Raw genomic sequence first — 16046 nt, 5'->3', positions numbered from 1 at the left:
TCATTTCTCCATCATTTTTACTTATGCTATAGTAGCATCTTCTATCTGAGCTTCCTTTTCTGCAAAAATTCTAGTCCAGAACACTGGTCTGTTTGGATCCTTCTCACGAGCCTTCATTGGTCCTGTAATCTACTGAGGAAACCCTGAGCTCCCCCGAGTGGCACTTACCTACATTTCTCTGACCGCTTCAGGGTCTCCCTTTGTGTCTAAGCCACACTGGACAATCTTCAATTCCTAAACAAGCTCTTCACTTTACTTATTGGAATTAGGTTTGTCGGCAAGTGACAAGAATACTCTGCCCACCTCTCAATACTAGTTTAACAAGATAAAACTATATTTCTCATGTAAAAGAAGTCTAGAGCTGGTATAGTGTTCCAGAGAGCCAGGAACCCAGACTTCTACTACCTCATGCAACTGCCATTCTACCATGTGACTTCCACTTCATGGTCCAAGGTGGCTGCTCAAGCTACAGCTATTATACCCACCGTTTGCAGCAGGAAGGAGGAAGGAACAAGGAAGGTCATAACCCTGCCTCTAAGAACAGTTTCTGGGAGTCACACTTGCTTACACAACACTGGTCAACATTTTGTCACACAGCCACACCTAGCTGTTAGGCTAGGAAATTTTTATTTTGGCTAGTGTTTATTTTAGATAGCCATGTGCTGAGGTAAACATTGCTTCCAAGGAAGGAGAGGATGGGTATGGGGTGACACCTAGGAGTCTGCCATGTAGTCTCACATCTGGGGGGTGTGCACGTTGTTCCTTCTGTCCAGGTCCTCTTCCCTCTCCCTTCTCAGTCCCTTGGCTTTGCCTAGCCTTATCTGTCCCTTAACACTGATACCTCATGCCCATCCTCACTCTGGCACCCTGTGACTGCCTGGGGCTTCTTAGCACCCAGTACAACTGCACAGTCTCTGGCCAAGGTGGGCCCATCACCAATATTTCTTCTTTCAAAGATACACTGAAGAAATGGGATTATGTTCTTCAGGCTCCCAGGACCTTCCTACATCTGGGGGAAAGTATAGCGATGGGGTAGCTGAATGATCTTAAAGGCTCATGGCAGACTGCCGCTCTTGGTTGTAGAGACAACCCATCTTCCCACAGTGGGACACTGTTTAGGTCTCAGCCTTCGTGATGGTGAGCAATCAATGTGAGGAGGGGTTACTGTTGTGATTCTTGCTTTCAATTCCAGTCAGTTCTTGATTTGATTTTTGCCATTTGTTTCTCTCATTTTAAACCTGGGCAGTATCTCCCACGTGCCTTTTAAGGTGACTGACAGCTGGTCTCGCGTATCAGCTTTGTCCCTTAAGAGGGACACAACTTCTTTCATTGCTAAGCCTTCAGGCCCCTCCTTGGTCTTTCTCACTCCCTGCAGTGCCCCCACTGGATCCTCAGGACAGCTCCTGAGATAGGAGGGCAGTGTTACCTGCACTCACAGATGAGCATGAGGACCTAAGTGACCACCGGACTTGCTCGCAGTCATTGGACATGTGGCAAAGCCAAGAACTGAGTCGGGTCTTTCTGTAATAAGTGTAGTAGCTTTCACCTTCTGCTGCCACACTTCTCCTATTTTAATAAGTACTTTAACATTTCTGTGCATAATTTCTTCCCAAATTTAGGAGTCTCCTAGGATAAAAGGCAAAATGTGAAATTACTGAGTCAAGGTGTATAAATATAGTTTTTAAGAAGGCTGTTAATGTGTTTTGCAAAATTGATCCAGCAGGGATGTCCTGTGGAGCCTTATCACAGTCACATTTTGCCCAGGCTAGTCCAAGAGCTGGGGAGCCTGAGAGTGTGGGGAGGAGAGAGGCTGGCTGGTTCCTCAGCAAGGTGCATGTGAGCCTCCCCCCAGCCTGGGGGGATTCTCATAAGTGTATGCCATGGCCCCTCCAGTGCTTTGGCCACCTCATGCGAAGAGTTGACTCATTGGAAAAGACTCTGATGCTGGAAGGGATTGGAGGCAGGAGGAAAAGGGGATGACAGAGGATGAGATGGCTGGATGGCATCACCGACTTGACGGACGTGAGTTTGAGTGAACTCCAGGAGTTGGTGATGGACAGGGAGGCCTGGTGTGCTGCGATTCATGGAGTCGCAAAGTCAGACATGACTGAGCGACTGAATTGAACTGAACTGATGGCCCCTCCACATGGGCCAACTACTTTGGTGCTCAAGCACAGATTCTGCCATCCGGTCCAATGTGGCAGAAACCAGCACCTGTATCGGACTCTCAGATGTCCCGTGTCTGTCTCCAGCATGCTTTGTAATAGTAACTACTACATGCCGGGCTTGATAGGTGATTGAAGGGCTTTTCAGAGATCATTTTGGTTATATGTGATTCTGACTTTAAACCTCAGCCCCCTGACCTCCATACGAGGCATGACCACAGAGGACTCTCTACCCCAAGCCATGTTCACTGTACCCTTTCTCCAATAATCTCAAAAGTCTGAGTGGAACCCTTTCTGCTATGTGGCTGATGGGTTATGACAAAATGTCCTTTAAGGTCCACACAGTTCCAGCTGTCATCTTTGCCTTCTTCTCACAAGTTCTGCCCCAAAACTTAAGACACTTCACTGGGCTCTAGGGCCTTACTCAGGTGGCACTTACGATGTGACAGATAGTACTACAAGCCAACACTCACATGTAAATGTCCAGGTGACAGCCTGTCTGTTTCTTCCTGCAGTTGGTCACCACAGAAGCAGGCTTCCTCAAAGACAGTTTGTACAATGAAGGAATCCTAATTGTGTGGGACCCATCTGTTTACCATTCAGATATCCCAAAGGTAAGTGGATGTCCATGGGAAATTGGGATTGGGTCACCTGTTTTCTATACATTTCCCTGATGTACTGGGTTTTTAAAGTTGTGGTTGACCTAGCCACCCTGAGGGCTGACTGGTTCCATTTCAGGGCACCTCACTTTTAGTGAGATTAGTTGTTCAGGAGAATTCCTGTCCTATACCAGTGCTTTCCATGCCCGCCCTGCATTGCCATGTATTTGTCTCCCAACTATGGTCTGTATCAGGAGTAGTAGTGGCTGGATTTCCCACCATCTGGGGTGGACTGTGTTCATGTAATAATTATTTCTGATGAGCAGTAGCAGGCATACACAGTTGTTATTATCTCTCCTATACACAATATTACCATAATATTACTTGCCCCACACTTCAGTTTCCAGACACTTTTCATTTCACTCTTATAGCAACAGAAATAAGTAGGCAGAAGCATGGTTATTCCCATTTTACAGATGAGGAAAACAATGTGGTGGTGGTGGTAGGGTTATCTGCCTGGGGCTTGATTTGCTAAGCAGAGGGCCCAGATCTGCGACATCAGCTTTTCCAGGGCAGGAGACAGTCTCAGTCCTGCTGGGCTCTAGCTTCTCTGGCCTCTCACTGTTTGTCACACAAGTCAGCTGGCCTCTCCCTGGCATGGGCTGCAGTGGCCACAGGAGAAAGGCTTTGAGGAGGAGGGACAGAGAGCACTCTCCTTGGTTGACTCAATTCTCATGCTGGACACACCGGTAGCTGACAGGCTCTGGTGATCCCTGGCACCCTCCTCGACCTACCTCAGTTTACAGTTTTGCACTGATCTCACTTAGAACTGAAATTTGCCTGGGTCAGGTCAAGGACTGTGAGTCCACAGCTGTGGCAATCTGGGTCCCAGTTTTCACCCCTTTAAAAAAGAGAGGTGGGATTAGATAGGGCCAAGAGCCCCTCTCAGCTCTGATCTCTTTCCCAGTCTGTGATCCTGAGGTCTGAAGCTGTTCCATGGTCACCAAGAGCAAATGTCCCTATGAGCATAGGCTATGTGCTGGGTGCCCTGCTATCAGGTGAGAGCTGTGATATGGAGAAGCATGGAGTCTATCTCGATGAAGCGATGTCTCTCAGGAGTCTGCCACGAGTGGTCCCTCCCCACCTCCCCTAGTCCTCAGAGGATGATGAACGCCGGGGTGGCAGCAGACCAGCCCATTGCTCTCCTTGAGGAGACCTCTTCCTTCTTTTTCAGTGGTACAGGAATCCCGACTACAGTTTCTTCAATAACTTCAAGAGTTATCGTAAGCTGCATCCTGATCAGCCCTTTTACATCCTCAAGCCCCAGATGCCTTGGGAGCTGTGGGACATCATTCAAGAAATCTCCTCGGAGCTGATCCAGCCAAACCCCCCATCCTCTGGGATGCTTGGTGAGTCCATGTCTGAGAAAGACCTTCTGGTGCTTGTCTCTACAATAGAGTAGCTTTCTTCTGGGGTCTCATTCGTTTGTTCATTTACCAAACAGTTGCTAGTTTTTGCTATATTTTTATGCTGAGGCAAATTCCAACTAAGACACAGAGATCAATATGATAGAATCTTCTTCTTTAACTTCAGGGTGTCCAGTGGGAGCATTCGGTCAGGTGTTTGAGGCAACATTCAGTTTGTGCCAGGAAAGCGTGACCAGCTTGGTGCCTAGGAGAGAGGACCCCTTCTAGGGAGACAGCCTGAGAACTTTGTGGAGAAGAGGACCAGACCTGGGAAATGGGAGAGTTGGCAAGTGGATGTGGAATAAAAAGGGAAGCACAGAAAAGATGAGGCAGGAGGAGTAGGGCTGGGACTTGGGTGAGGCCAGCCAGGCACCTACTTCAGATGTACAATTTAAGGAGCTGCCATGAAATTCAGAAACAAATGATATCTTAATAGTGTCTTTAAAAAAATCACAGTGAAAAATTTCATTGTAGACAAAATATTAAAATTTTAGATAAAGGATCAGTAATAATGCCATTATTGTCGTGAGCCATATTAGAATCTGAAGAAAAAGGAAGAATCAATAATATTCAGAATTTCACCTAGTGACCACCCTATCTGTGGCCCTGAGAGAAGACTGAGTGGTGAAGCTGCACTTAGTTTGGGGGTCACAAGTGGAGTTGTGGGTGCCGATGTGGGGGCGGGCCGGGGTCAGAGTGCTGAGGGCCCTTAGTGCTGGCTGCAGACTTCTTCTTGGACTTACTCCACAGCTCTCTGCCCTCATGGCCTGTCTGCCCCTTGCTCGCTGCCTCTCACTGAGTTCAGCTGGACCACAGGCACTTTCTGCCAGATGCCCCCTGGCACTGTCATCTGCCCACCTGCCTTCCCTATTAGACTGCAGCTCCCTCAGGGCGGAACTGTGTTTGCCTCTTCCTTGTGGGGGCACAGGGCAGGCCTGAAGTAAATGTTCTTTGAGTAAATGAACAAATGCTTTATTATCAGAGGCATTTCCTGATAGAGATGAAGGTGCTTTCAGTATCCCATCTGCTTTATGCCTTTCTCTTCAGCTTTTGGATAGGTGCCTTGGGGGTACTTCCTGGACCCCTTTTGAGCAGGAGTAGATGGAGAGCGTCCTAGGGACACTCTCCTGTTGCCCCACTGCCTGCCTTTGCTTGTGCTGTCCCCTCCACCAGCAGTCCTTCCCGCTCGCCCATCCCTCATGGCCAGAGCCCTTGCCAGCCCCGACACCAGTGCTCCGGGGGGCTCATGAGAGCCCGCTCTCATAGAAGCCTCCCTCCCCTCATCTGGAAGCACAACTGCTGGGCCATCATCACTTAGTTGCATATGTCTTTTCTCGCCCATCATACCAGGGTGGGGGACAGCCAGAGGGGGTTAACAGGGCTTTCCCCATGTCTAATTCTTCTGGAACAGAGCTGCTGCTAGCAGTTTACAATTTTGCTGTTAGTAAGAACTGTTCATCATAAAGGTTCCCTATATTGATGGTTGACAAGAGCAGTCTTAGAGCCATGATCTTATTGCATCTGAACAGTAGCCTATGTGGTAGGGAGAGTGGGTAGATCGCCCCCTTGGGACAGGTGGAGAACCTGAGACCCCTAGAGGGACGTGTCCTGCAGGAGATGACTGAGCCAGGTGGGGGCAAGCATGGGGGATGGGAGGCATCCGCTGTCTCTTGTTGGGTCTGCACCTCTGTGTTCTGTACCCCTCCCTGAGTGCATCACCCACCACACACTCTCAGCTCCTCTCTTCTGTCTGACTGAGCCCATCAATACAGACCAGCACATGCTCCTGTAACAGCTGTCCCCCTCTCATATGAGGCACGAAGCCTTCCTTCCCCACACTGTTTCATCAGGTACTACTGTAAGAAACACCTTCCAAATAACCAGCTACGAGGCTCATCCAAGATACAGACATGAGAGAAAGTAATATCTGCATGGAATGGTTCTGTCTCCTCAGTCACCTTGCCCTCTCTCTTCATAGAGCTTCTTGACAGTGATTAGTTCATTGACTGATGGTGGAGCCCTTCAATTCATTAATGTTTAGGGAGGACCTGCTGGGCACTGGGCTCTGACCTGGGTGCTGAGCATACGAAGGTTCGTGAGCCCTGCACCCTGAGGAGCAGCCTGTTGGATGGGCTTACTAGAGCAACTCAGACTAGGAATCACACTCATGAACAGACATTCCAGACATACCTCTCCAGCTTTCAGGGCATGAGCTGTGGGGCTCCTGGGCAGAACTCCGGGGAGCCAGGGTGGGTTGTTGCACAGGACTCAGCTCTGCTCTCCTCTCCAGGCATTGCCATTATGATGTCACTGTGTGACCAGGTGGATATTTACGAGTTCCTCCCATCCAAGCGCAAGACTGACGTGTGCTACTACTATCAGAGGTATTTCGACAGTGCCTGCACAATGGGCGCCTACCACCCACTCCTCTTTGAGAAGAACATGGTGAAGTACCTCAACCTCGGCACGGACGAGGACATCTACCTGCTTGGAAAAGCCACGCTGCCTGGCTTCCGGACAATTCGCTGTGGAGCATAAGCTCCCCAGCCAGGCCCCCTCACCCTTCCCCACTGGCATTTTACAGCTGGTCTTCTGGCCACCCCAGGCCTGGGAAGGAAGACTGTGTTCCTGAATAATCACAGCCCACACTTCAGGCAGCAAGAGCCCTGGGGCTTCAGAAACTCAAGGGCAGGGCTCCCAGCCCAGCCTGCCCTGTTGTCACGGGAGTGTGTGAACCCAGAGCCTCCTGTCTCACTCATATATACCCATTTAGCATTCCCTCCAGAAAGGGTCCTCCCACCCCCAACCTAGGTAAACGCAAGATCCACCTTTTCCACCAGGGCTGCCAAAACTGGTCTGCTTTCCCCACCAGAATGATGTTGTTATTGCGAACCAGGGAAACAGGAAAAAAGGTACAGTCTCTATCCTCACGGAGAAGGTGATGGCACCCACTCCAGTACTCTTGCCTAGAAAATCCCATGGACGGAGGAGCCTGGTAGGCTGCAGTCCATGGGGTCGCGAAGAGTCGGACACGATTGAGCAACTTCACTTTCACTTTTCACTTTCATGCATTGGAGAAGGAAATGGCAACCCACTCCAGTGTTCGTGCCTGGAGAATCCCAGGGACGGGGGAGCCTGGTGGGCTGCCGTCTATGGGGTCGCACAGAGTTGGACACGACTGAAGCGACTCAGCAGCAGCAGCAGCAGCTCCATCCTCAAGTTGCCTATAGATCAGTGCGAGAGACCAGATAGATTCAGTGTGCTTAATGCACTGGGGCTTGTGGGTGTGGGCTTGCTGTGTGGCTGTTTTTGCACCCAGGAGGGACCACACCCTTCCCGTGTCAGTGGGTGATAGAGGGCTTCACGGAGCTGGGGGCTGTGAAGTGTAAAATTCACTTTTTCCTTTAGAAAAGGAGAAACATGTCAAGCAGACTTTGTCTAAGTCATCTGAGATGTGTTTTCCTATCTGCCTTTATTACCTGTATTTAAGAACTGCCTGAGTTTACAGGCTTAAGGTACTTTTTGAGGAACCCCCCTCATGTCTGAGGCATCAACTGAAGCCCCATACAGATGCCAGGCAAGCCAGATGCCAAAACCCTGATTTCCCCAGGCTTGCCTGGCCTGAGCCTAGCCTAGCCTACCAGCTGGGTGTGCACAGCCTATCCAAGTCTTCCTTTTTGATGCCCACCCCCAAACCTCCTCCTGCCATCCTGTTTTTCCCTTTAATCTTCCCACTCCCAAATTACTTTCAAGCATTTTACACTTTAAAATTTCCTGACTTTTTTTTTTAACCTTCATGGGCCTTTTGTGAAAGGCCTCTCAGGGAGTGGGAACGTGGTTTCCTAGGACTTAAGAGTCGCTCTCAGAGGTCAGAACCTTGGAGATCATGACTATTTCTCACCAGGTGTATCAGAGCACTGTGCCCCCACCCCCGCCTGCAGGGGAGCAACATCAAAGCCTCTGGACAGAGGTCTGTCTGCTGTGGTCTGTCCACACACACTCTGGACCATTGTGCTAAGTCCCCTCCCCGGATGGGGAGCCACACTAGACTGGCCCAGGCTTCTGGACTCCTGAGCTAGCCCTATGTGCTCATGGGTCTTGAATGTCTGAGGTCCAGACCAGCTGCTGTGGAGCTGGAGTACTCATTCATGGTCAAACCGCTGGCTTGTGCAGGCAGTAGAAAGAGCTCTGGAGTGAGAAGCCCTGGGTTTTCAAAGTGATGCTCCCCTATTACTCGCCATGCCACCATGGGCAAATTCTCCTCTCTGAGCCTATTTCCACATTTGTAAAATGGGTGGTGAGCCTGCCTCACAGGTGCTCTGAGGGTTACCTGGGAGAAGGCAGGTGCTCAGTGCATGCTGGATTTCTCCCTTCCTTTACTAAGATCCTGCCCTGTGCCCACACCTGGCAGCATCCTGCTGTGAAGCAGGCCAGAGAGTGGGCTTTGTCCTCAGGGAATGTAATGTCCTATTGGGAGACAATAATACCTACCCTGCTTGGAATACCCTGGCAACCATCCGAGGGAGTGGAGGGTGCAGAACGTGTCCCTGCTCAGGCCTGATCCGCTCTGGGATGGGCAGAGCACTTGGGCCACTGGCCACTGTGACCCCAGGCTTTTCCACGTCTGTGGGCCCAAGAATTCCTGGGAGTCCCTGAATCATGAGCATGGAGTGCAGAGGGAGGTGACATTCCATCGCCAGGAGAGATATATTGGTATGGACACTGAGACTACACTGGGTAGATTCTAGCTTTTATATGTTATATTAAGAGATCAAGTTAATTTAATTGTGCTTTCTCAACCTGGAAACGGGTAGAATGCAAATAAGATGTGGATATTCTCGTTAGTCTGATTAAATGTTTTATATTTGTGACAGGCAATTTAAAAATTATGACTGTGTCTTGTAGGAAATCCACTGTCTCTAAGCTGTTCTGTTTTATTCAGTAGCCATCTGTTCATTCTCTATCATGAAGTCCTCAAATCTTTCCATCTCAATCAAATAAGCTATTGATATTGGCCTGGAGTTGAGACGTCAGTCTCAGAAACTTCTGAATCATGTCCTAAGCTATTTCTGAATTATCCAAAGATTATGTAAAATTTTAAAATAAATGATTGTTCAAAACTTGTATCCCTCTTTTCTTGTTAAGGGGACAACTGCTCATTGTCAATTCTTGTCTCCGAAGAAGACACAACAGGAATCCTGAACCCCCAAACCCTCCCCCATGAGCTCCTCTGCCTTAGCCTCTTGTCACTTCTACAAGAAAAGAACTACTTACACAGCAAGATATCATCTATGGGATAGCGACTGGTTTGTTTTCTTCCTTTTGCTCTTGCTTGGATTCAAATGACAAAGCTGTTGTTCATCCAACACCTCAAGGAAGGGCTGCAGGAGGACAGAAAGCAGAATGAAAGGAAGTTCTCACCTTGGTTTCCAAAAGTCTAAAACCCTTAAAGGATTTAAGGCTAACCCAAGGGGATAGCCAAGTTGTTTAGATACAGAAATTTCTGCCCAAACCTCGGGAGAATGGGAGTTCAAAAGAGGAGCGACAGAAAAAGAGATTTCAATTAGTTTGGAAACTGAGATCTGTGCTTGCCAGATTTACAATAGCCTTAAGTCTCTTTTAGGTCTTTTCAACTGGTGAGCTGGGTTTTGGGGTGGCACCAGGCTTCTCTGTTTGAACCTTGTGGGGAGCTTCTGCCACCTCCACAGGTTGCCTTTTCCCTTGGATCCTACTCTGGTATCTGCTGCTTATTTTAAGGTGTGTATGTTAGGGATGCGGGAGGAAGAATGAGAACCTGGCTTCTTCTTTACCTTATCAGCCATTTAAGCAGAAGAAAGACACAAATCACAAAGAGAAAGACCAATAAAGAGAGAGTGGTACTCACCTACAACCTCCATGCCCACCCCACCAATAGCACCCTTTAAGCCCAACTCCAGGCTGTCTGTTCTTATAGAATGCTTCACACCCTGGCAGTATGCTTTACTCATACCAGTAATGGCTCCACAGCTAGAAGCAAGAGGCGGAGAAGGGGGTACTCTGGGACTGCCGCGTCACCTATTTCCAGCTCCTCACCCGCTGTGTGGCTTTGGTTTCTACTTCCCATGTGACCCTCGGGGCAGCCTTTGTTCTGTGATGTATGGGGAGTGCATTATGACCCCAGGGACACTTACCACTCTAACTGGGGCAGAAACACCCTAACCCAGAAAATTCATCCCTATGGGCTGGCGTAATGGCATCAGTTTCAGGAGAGAATAAAAGGCCTTACTGCACCCATGGCATCCCATCACCTGGTGCATTTATGCTGCCATCCAGTCCTTCTCAGGTCAGGATTGACTGGAAACAAGTTTATCATGGGAAGAGGAATTCTAATTTTTTAATTAATTTATTTATTTTACTTTACAATATTGTATTGGTTTTGCCATACATTGACTTGAATCCACCATATGTGTTCCCCATCCTGAACCCCCCTCCCACCTCCCTCCCCATCCCATCCCTCTGGGTCATCCCAGTGCACCAGCCCCAAGCACCCTGTATCATGCATCAAACCTGGACTGGCGATTTGTGTCACATATGATATTTTACATGTTTCAATGCCATTCTCCCATATCATCCTGCCCTCACCCTCTCCCACAGAGTCCAAAAGACTGTTCAATATATCTGCATCTCTTTTGCTGTCTCGTATACAGGGTTATCATTACCTTCTTCCTAAATTCCATATATATGTGTTAGTATACTGTATTGGTGTTTTTCTTTCTGGCTTACATCACTCTGTATAATAGGCTCCAGTTTCATCCACCTCATTAGAACTGATTCAAATGTATTCTTTTTAATGGCTGAGTAATATTCCATTGTGTATATGTACCACTGCTTTCTTATCCATTCATCTGCTGATGGGCATCTAGGTTGCTTCCATGTCCTGGCTATTATAAACAGTGCTGTGATGAACATTGGGGTACACGTGTCTCTTTCCCTTCTGGTTTCCTCAGTGTGTATGCCCAGCAGTGGGATTGCTGGATCATAAGGCAGCTCTATTTCCAGTTTTTTAAGGAATCTCCACACTGTTCTCCATAGTGGCTGTACTAGTTTGCATTCCCACCAACAGCGTAAGAGGGTTCCCTTTTCTCCACACCCTCTCCAGCATTTATTGCTTGTAGACTTTTGGATCACAGCCATTCTGACTGGTGTGAAATGGTACCTCATAGTGGTTTTGATTTGCATTTCTCTGATAATGAGTGATGTTGAGCATCTTTTCATGTGTTTGTTAGCCATCTGTATGTCTTGTTTGGAGAAATGTCTGTTTAGTTCTTTGGCCCACTTTTTGATTGGGTCATTTATTTTTCTGGAATTGAGCTGCAGGACTTGCTTGTATATTTTTGAGATGAATTCTTTGTCCATTGCTTCGTTTGCTATTATTTTCTCCCATTCTGAAAGCTGTCTTTTCACTTTGCTTATAGTTTCCTTTGCTGTGCAGAAGCTTTTAATTTTGATTAGGTCCCATTTGTTTATTTTTGCTTTTATTTCCAATATTCTGGGAGGTGGGTCATAGAGGATCCTGCTGTGATTTATGTGGAGAGTGTTTTGCCTATGTTTTCCTCTAGGAGTTTTATAGTTTCTGGTCTTACATTTAGATCTTTAATCCATTTTGAGTTTATTTTTGTGTATGGTGTTAGAAAGTGTTCTGTTTCATTCTTTTACAACTGGTTGACCAGTTTTCCCAGCACCACTTGTTAAAGAGATTGTCTTTAATCCATTGTATATTCTTGCCTCCTTTGTCAAAGATAAGGTGACCGTATGTGCATGGATTTATCTCTGGGCTTTCTATTTTGTTCCATTGATCTGTATTTCTGTCTTTGTGCCAGTACCATACTGTCTTGATGACTGTGGCTTTGTAGTAGAGCCTGAAGTCAGGCAGGTTGATTCCTCCAGTTCCATTCTTCTTTCTCAAGATTGCTTTGGCTATTCAAGGTTTTTTGTATTTCCATACAAATTGTGAAATTATTTGTTCTAGTTCTCTGAATAATACCATTGGTAGCTTGATAGGGATTGCATTGAATCTATAGATTGCTTTGGGTAGTATACTCATTTTCACTATATTGATTCTTCCGATCCATGAACACGGTATATTTCTCCATCTATTTATGTCCTCTTTGATTTCTTTCACCAGTGTTTTATAGTTTTCTATATATAGGTCTTTTGTTTCTTTAGGTAGATATATTCCTAAGTATTTTCTTCTTTTCATTGCAATGGTGAATGAAATTGTTTCCTTAATTTCTCTGTTTTCTCATTGTTAGTGTATAGTAATGCAAGGGATTTCTGTGTGTTAATTTTATATCCTGCAACTTTACTATATTCATTGATTAGCTCTAGTAATTTTCTGGTGGAGTCTTTAGGGTTTTCTGTGTAGAGGATCATGTCATCTGCAAACAGTGAGAGTTTCATTTCTTCTTTTCCAATCTGGATTCCTTTTATTTCCTTTTCTTCTCTGATTTCTGTGGCCAAAACTTCCAAAACTATGTTGAATAGTAATGGTGAGTGGGCAACCTTGTCTTGTTCCTGACTTTAGGGGAAAGGCTTTCAATTTTTCACCACTGAGGATAATGTTGCTGAGGGTTTGTCATATATAGCTTTTATTATGTTGAGGTATGTTCCTTCTATTCCTGCTTTCTGGAGGGTCTTTATCATAAATGGATGTTGAATTTTGTCAAAGGCTTTCTCTGCATCTATTGAGATAATCATATGGTTTTTATTTTTCAATTTGTTAATGTGGTGTATTACATTGATTGATTTGTGGATATTGAAGAATCCTTGCATCCCTGGGATAAAGCCCACTTGGTCATGATGTATGATCTTTTTAATATGTTGTTGGATTCTGCTTGCTAGAATTTTGTTAGGGATTTTTGCATCCATGTTCATCAGTGATATTGGCCTGTAGTTTTCTTTTTTTGTGGCATCTTTGTCAGGTTTTGGTATTAGGGTGATGGTGGCCTCATAGAATGAGTTTGGCAGTTTACCTTCCTCTGCAATTTTCTGGAGGAGTTTAAGTAGGATAGGTATTAGTTCTTCTCTAAATTTTTGGTAGAATTCAGCTGTGAAGCCGTCTGGTCCTGGGCTTTTGTTGGAAGATTTCTGATTACAGTTTCAATTTCCGTGCTTGTGATGAGTCTGTTAAGATTTTCTATTTCTTCCTGGTTCAATTTTGGAAAGCTCTACTTTTCTAAGAATTTTTCCATTTCTTCTAAGTTGTCCATTTTATTTGCATATAGTTGCTGATAATAGTCTCTTATGATCCTTTGTATTTCTGTGTTGTCTGTTGTGATCTCTCCATTTTCATTTCTAATTTTGATTTTTCTCCCTTTGTTTCTTGATGAGTCTGGCTAATGGTTTGTCAATTTTATTTATCTTCTCGAAGAACCAGCTTTTGGTTTTGTTGATTTTTGCTATGGTCTCTTTTGTTTCTTTTGCATTTATTTCTGCCCTAATTTTAAAGATTTCTTCCCTTCTAACTAACCCTGGAGTTCATAATTTCTTCCTTTTCAAGTTGCTTTAGGTGTAGAGTTAGGTTATTTATTTGACTTTTTTCTTGTTTCTTGAGGTATGCCTGTATTGCTATGAACTTTCCCCTTAGTACTGCTTTTACAGTGTCCCATATGTTTTGGGTTGTTGTGTTTTCATTTTCATTCGTGTATGCATATTTTGATTTCTTTTTTGATTTCTTCTGTGATTTGTTGGGTATTCAGCAGTGTGTTGTTCAGCCTCCATATGTCGGAATTTTTAATAGTTTTTCTCCTGTAATTGAGATCTAATCTTACTGCATTGTGGTCAGAAAAGATGCTTGGAATGATTTCAATTTTTTTGGATTTACCAAGGCTAGATTTATGGCCCAGGATGTGATCTATTCTGGAGAAGGTTCCATGTGCACTTGAGAAAAAGGTGAAATTCATTGTTTTGGGGTGAAATGTCCCATAGATATCAATTAGATCTAACTGGTCTATTGTATCATTTAAAGTTTGTGTTTCCTTGTTAATTTTCTGCTTAGTTGATCTATCCATAGGTGTGAGTGGGGTATTAGGGTATTAAAGTCTCCCACTATTCTTGTGTTATTGTTAATTTCCCCTTTCATACTTGTTAGCATTTGTCTTACATATTGTGGTGCTGCTACGTTCGGTGCATATATATTTATGATTGTTATATCTTCTTCTTGGATTGATCCTTTGATCATTATGTAGTGTCGCTGTCTCTTTTCAAAGCCTTTGTTTTAAAGTCTATTTTATCTGATATGAGTATTGCTACTCCTGCTTTCTTTTGGTCTCTATTTGCATGGAATATCTTTTTCCAGCCCTTCACTTTCAGTCGGTATGTGTCCCTTGTTTCGAGGTGGGTATCTTGTAGACAACATATATAGGGGTCTTGTTTTTGTATCCATTCAGCCAGTTTTTGTCTTTTGGTTGGGGCATTCAACCCATTTACATTTAAGGTAATTATTGATAAGGATGATCCCGTTGCCATTTATTTTATTGTTTTGGGTTCGAGTTTATACACCCTTTCTGTATTTCCTGTCTAAAGAAGATCCTTTAGCATTTGTTGGAGAGCTGGTTTGGTGGTGCTGAATTCTCTCAGCTTTTGCTTGTCTGTAAAGCTTTTGATTTCTCCTTCATATTGGAATGAGATCCTTGCTGGGTACAGTAATCTGGGCGGTAGGTTATTTTCTTTCATCACTTTAAGATGTCCTGCCATTCCCTTCTGGCCTGAAGAGTTTCTATTGAAAGACCAGCTGTTATCCTTATGGGAATCCCCTTGTATGTTATTTGCTGTCTTTCCCTTGCTGCTTTTAATATTTGTTCTTTGTGTTTGATCTTTGTTAATTTGATTAATATGTGTCTTGGGGTGTTTCGCTTTGGGTTGATCCTGTTTGGGACTCTCTGGGTTTCTTGGACTTGGGTGATTATTTTCTTCCCCATTTTAGGTAAGTTTTCAACTATTATCTCCTCAAGTATTTTCTCATGGTCTTTATATTTGTCTTCTTCTTCTGGGATTCCTATGATTTGAATGTTGGGCGGTTAACATTGTCCCAGAGGTCTCTGAGGTTGTCCTCATTTTTTTAATTCTTTTTTCCTCTGTTTCATTTATTTCTACCATTCTATCTTCTACCTCACTTATCCTATCTTCTGCCTCCGTTATTCTACTGTTGGTTCCCTCCAGAGTGTTTTTGATCTCATTTATTGCGTTATTCATTATATATTGACTTTTTTATTTCTTCTAGGTCCTTGTTAAAGCTTTCTTGCATCTTCTCGATCCTTGTCTCAGGCTATGCATCTGTAACTCCAATTTGTTTTCAAGATTTTACATCATTTTCACTATCATTTTTCAGAATTCTTTATCAGGTAGATTCCCTATCTCTTCCTCTTTTGTTTGGTTTGGTGGGCATTTATCCAATTCCTTTACCTGCTGGGTATTTCTCTGCCTTTTCATCTTGTTTATATTGCTGTGTTTGGGGTGGTCTTTCTGTATTCTGGCAGTTGGTGGTTCCTCTTTATTGTGGAGGTTCCTTGCTGTGGGTGGGGTTGGATGGGTGGCTTGTCAAGGTTTTCTGGTTAGGGAAGCTTGTGTCGGTGTTCTGGTGGGTGGAGTTGGTTTTCTTCTTTCTGGAGTGCAATGAAGTGTCCATTAATAACTTTTGAGATGTCAGTGGGTTTGGTGTGACTTTGGTCAGCCTGTATATTGAGGCTCAAGGTTATGTTCCTGTGTTACTGGAGAATTTGCATGGTATGTCTTGCTCTGGAGCTTGTTGGCCCTTGGGTGGTGCTTGGTTTCAGCAT

At 45.0% G+C, this 16046-nt stretch overlaps 1 protein-coding gene and 1 long non-coding RNA gene across 7 annotated transcripts in view; one reads left to right on the top strand and one right to left on the bottom strand.

The window, feature by feature from the left end:
• Nucleotides 1-9350, top strand: part of ST6GAL1 (ST6 beta-galactoside alpha-2,6-sialyltransferase 1) — a 151308-nt gene extending 141958 nt beyond the window's left edge. For all 6 annotated transcript variants that reach the window (XM_019958344.2, XM_019958352.2, XM_019958357.2 and 3 more), the window contains 3 exons: nt 2681-2779; nt 3999-4173; nt 6521-9350. In XM_019958344.2, the coding sequence (XP_019813903.2) occupies nt 2681-2779; nt 3999-4173; nt 6521-6768 (522 nt within the window). In that variant the 3' untranslated portion in view covers nt 6769-9350. The remainder of the gene's footprint in view (nt 1-2680; nt 2780-3998; nt 4174-6520) is intronic.
• LOC139183230 (uncharacterized) overlaps nt 7882-16046 on the bottom strand; it is a 65923-nt gene continuing 57758 nt past the window's right edge. Inside the window, exon 4 of the long non-coding RNA XR_011566803.1 lies at nt 7882-9611. This is a non-coding gene — a long non-coding RNA (uncharacterized lncRNA). The remainder of the gene's footprint in view (nt 9612-16046) is intronic.

The sequence above is a fragment of the Bos indicus genome, chromosome 1 (genome assembly GCF_029378745.1).
Source record: "Bos indicus isolate NIAB-ARS_2022 breed Sahiwal x Tharparkar chromosome 1, NIAB-ARS_B.indTharparkar_mat_pri_1.0, whole genome shotgun sequence".
Taxonomy (NCBI): Eukaryota; Metazoa; Chordata; class Mammalia; order Artiodactyla; family Bovidae; genus Bos; species Bos indicus.
This window is presented reverse-complemented; position numbering and strand designations above follow the sequence as displayed.